At 42.3% G+C, this 3,898-nt stretch overlaps 1 protein-coding gene across 1 annotated transcript; it reads right to left on the bottom strand.

The window, feature by feature from the left end:
- Positions 1-958: 958 nt before the first annotated feature.
- LOC112588681 (uncharacterized) lies at positions 959-3,451 on the bottom strand. The gene is made up of 3 exons (XM_025299354.1): positions 3,131-3,451; positions 2,765-3,036; positions 959-2,685 (listed from the first exon to the last, which is right to left on the bottom strand). Exons 1-3 carry the CDS (start codon positions 3,436-3,438, stop codon positions 959-961), a joined length of 2,307 nt encoding a protein of 768 aa, XP_025155139.1. The 5' UTR covers positions 3,439-3,451.
- Between the last annotated feature and the right edge of the window lie 447 nt (positions 3,452-3,898).

Raw genomic sequence — 3,898 nt, 5'->3', positions numbered from 1 at the left:
TACAAAATCACACATCTCCTGATTCTCACGCAGCTCTCGATTGAAGACGCATTCCCATTTCTTCGTAAGGAAATATCCCTGTTTTTGAAGACGACTTGACGTTGAGAGTGTGCGTTCGTAGCGTGCGTCGATCGTATCCGTATGTACACTGGTCGAGAGTGGTCTATCGCGGTTCACTCGAAAGCATGCAGGACATCCATGCCAAAAGCACCCGTGAAATTGTAGAACATGTCTTCGCGGTGGATTTTCCGACTCGTAATAGCCGTCAACTAATGTACCATCTGATAAACGTTGTTCCCGTCCTCTACCAGCATGAATTATAACGCGCCCGAGTTCGCGTTCCTTCCACAGCAACCATTGAAGAGCTTTATCCGATTGATTATTACAGCGTCTGTAACCCCCCGTCGGAATGATACCTATCTCTTTCTCACGCAAAAAGTTTTTCCGGAAAACTCGCATACAAGTGGAAGCGATGGTTGTACATTCTTCGAAGGGACATACTTTTCCCCGTTCCAAAAAAATTTTACGAAAGGCGAGACATGCGCGACGAAGAATATCCACGTCGTTGCGACAATAGACCAATATCTCTCGTTGAAAATCGAACTCGACGTTTTTACTAACCATCTCCGCATGCCAGGCTAAAAACTCTTCACGTTCATCCGGTTTCATCGTATTTGGTGAGAAATACCGAATATCCGGTAATGGGCCGGTGTAATATTGGTTTTCGACGGTATTAAATAAATGAAGGAATAATCCTTTGCCTGAAATACCCTTCAACCCAAAAGCTTTTGGTAACATTGACAAACGTATCGGCATATAATTAATGCTGTCTATGAATTTAGTTTGACCAACAGTTAATAGTATAATTTTCGTACCGTTTAAAATAAGTTTTGGCTCAACGTAGTTGTTACTTTCGACCAGGTAGCGGAGAATAAATTGAAAGTCGAACGCGCTAGCGTTATGTGCTATGCATATGATCTGTTTGAAAGCTCTTCGTTGGTCTCGTGACAAAATCGACAAATTGCTTCACCGGATCATTGCGAAATATTAATTCACGCACACCACACCAACGACAACGCACCGTCATGTCGTCTATCTCTATACAGGAATCACATATTTGCTGTGCGACACAAAGTGTAACCACGTGCGTTTTAACATTTTCGCTGCCTTCGACCACATCATCCTGCCGTGTCTCAAAATCATAAAACACAAATGCGACGCGACCTTTCTTCCGTTTGCATGTTTCTACGTTCTTATTATTTTCATCCTCCGTTTCAGTTGCAGTTTCACTAGTATTTTCCGCTCGCGTTGGATTTTTCGATAATCCGTCGGTGTGACGAAGCGGGCGTATGAAACAGAGGTGGTTCAGTGGTTTTGACGACACACAAATACGACAATAAATCATACTACATTTATGTTTTTTTCTTGAGTTTTGTAAATGACCGCATTTATTGCAAATCCGGAGAATGCTACAGACACTCGATGTTGTCTCGACGTTGTATGACTTTGGGGCTCGATGTCGTTCGAAGCATGCGCTACCGTAAAACGCCCGTTGACACATGCTACAATGGATTAGTTGAACCGTTTCTTCACACGACGGAACGGCGAAACACCGGAGACACGCATTTGAACACCGATGTCCCTTTTCAGGTTTATATCCACGGTTGCAACGAACGCAATAGCCCCTACTTCCACTAGCAGCTCTTAAATTCAATATTGGATTAAAGTGGCGACTGCGTTCGTAATACATGATATTTAGTTTATGTCTAATCGCGCGACCTAGAGAGACGAGCACCCCGCTGCCATCGTATAACGGTGGCGCACCACGAGCAAAAGACCTAAAATTATAAACAATGATCGTCGTATCGTACCTTGCGAGATGGAGTTGGAAACGTTCGAACTCTGGAATGTTACATCCTTCATCGGGTATAGAAACGCCAGCTTTCCGCGTGAGTTCGAGTGCTAGCTCTTGCTGCATCACAGAATTCTGTTTTCTCACAGTATTCCATTTTGCGTGAAGCTCCCCAGTGCGCACATTCCCGCGTTCGCTATAAATCATTGCAGCTACAAGCGAACGCGGGAAACATAGATTATCTATATTGTTTATAATAAGGATCGAACGTTTCGCAACCCCTTCATGCGTTAATTTGTTCGGTTTTGCGCCTTGCCCCGAAGGTAACGTGACATTGAAAACATTAACTGTAAAATGCTCCAGTATATCGTGACCTCCAGCGCTTTGAACTAGCGAGCTCACAAGATTCCAAATATCTCCATAGCTCAAGTCACGTGCTGGGCGAAACGATAAACCTGCAGGTCTCCGAGTTAAGTCTGCTGAAGCAAACGATAACCCGACGTAGTCGTTTAGACCGACCGAGTTAACAGCGTAGGCATAGATTTCGCGGAAAGCATTTTCGAGGTAAAGCACGATATCGTTATCGTCGGGGGGAGGCCTAATTTTGATGCGCGCTTCCCTACCGAGAATATTAAATTTTCTAAATTTACACATCCTTTCATCATAAATTTGAATAAGTTTATAGTCGGTCTCGCTAATATTAGCTCTAATTAGGGTGGTTTCTGGTGCGTTCGATTGTTCCCCTCCTTCTCCTATAACGTCCTCCTCTTCTTTTTCGTTGTGCTTGTCTACGTCATGGAAATCTGACTGTTCGCCCCCTCCACCCTGTTGCACTGTAAAAATTTAATTTTAATTTTCTTAAATTTTACGCATGACGCGTAGAAATGAATTACGAGTTCAATATCACCCTACCTACGTGATAGTTTTCGAACAAGAAACGAATGTCGAAGGGCTTGGCGTGGAGACGGCTGTGTTGTGCCTCTTCAGCCGATGCTTCCTCAATATCATGCATCTCCTCACGGGTTGTGTAATTAGAGACTGCTGATGAACTGTGGGTAGTGTCATTCCTCAACGTTTCTTCTACTTTTTCGTTGTTGGAATGTCGTAATGCGGGCGGTGAGATTGTCTGTTCAGGGAAAAGCTCTTTCGATGCTCTTCGTTTTCGACAGAAGCATTGAGAAAGACTGAACGAGAGAAAAGATAAAAGTTAATGGGAAAACCGACGACAATATGAATTATTTCTTATGTTGCTCTAGGAATGAATAATAAAAGACTTACGATGAAGTAAGGAACATGTCACGGACGTGATTACCGATGTCTGGTTCATTTTCTCCGAACAATCTTCGAGCTTCCACAATATCCACAGCAATTTCACAAAGTCGCTGATCGCTTTTAAAATGCCCACATGCAAATAGCATTCCCAGCAGAGTACTACTGCATGAGGCCTCGAAACTATAAAACGTTAAATAATTGCACTCATCGTTATTAGCCACGAGTTCGCGCAAATACCTCTCGCGTTCGATGAGAGGATTTATAATCGATGCTACGATAATACACTCGCGAACGGTTTCAACGAGCAACGACATCTTCTCAACACTTTCTTCGATATTACTTAAGCAGATGCTGCAATACGCGTCTGTTGTTGCGGAGGAACTGAACGAAAAGACGAAAGACGGTGTCTTCGTCAGCTTTTCCTCTACTCTAATTTCTACGCTTTTAAAATTTTCTCCAAACCATATCTTCGAAAAGTAAAGATGAAAAAATTATCGGTAATAATCTCCTTTTAATGTATTCTTAACGGACTTTCCCACGCTCGTAGCGGTATATCTAATCTAACATAGCAATAAGCTAATATAACAAGGTATATCTAATCGCCCTGGAGAAGCGTTTTCAGAAACTTTCCTCTACTCTATTTTCTATGCTTTAAAATTTTCTCGAAATCATATCTTCGAAAAGTAAAGATGAAAAAAATTATCGGTAATAATCTCCTTTTAGTGAAGCCCTAACGATTCTTCTAATATAATCTTAATGGTAAATTCTCCCACA

Source organism: Harpegnathos saltator, unplaced genomic scaffold (assembly GCF_003227715.2).
Source record: "Harpegnathos saltator strain DR-91 unplaced genomic scaffold, Hsal_v8.6 scaffold27, whole genome shotgun sequence".
NCBI lineage: Eukaryota > Metazoa > Arthropoda > Insecta > Hymenoptera > Formicidae > Harpegnathos > Harpegnathos saltator.
The sequence above is the reverse complement of the archived record's forward strand: the minus strand, read 5'-3'. Positions and strand labels throughout refer to the sequence as shown.

Bases quoted from the DNA above. Each gene is read 5' to 3' on its own strand.
- LOC112588681 (XM_025299354.1), bottom strand. From the start codon at position 3,438: ATGTCGTTGCTCGTTGAAACCGTTCGCGAGTGTATTATCGTAGCATCG. The intron at 3,037-3,130 runs GTAAGTCTTTTA...TCTCTCGTTCAG, and splicing joins GACATGTTCCTTACTTCATC to TCTTTCTCAATGCTTCTGTC. The intron at 2,686-2,764 runs GTAGGGTGATAT...AAATTTTTACAG, and splicing joins GTTCGAAAACTATCACGTAG to TGCAACAGGGTGGAGGGGGC.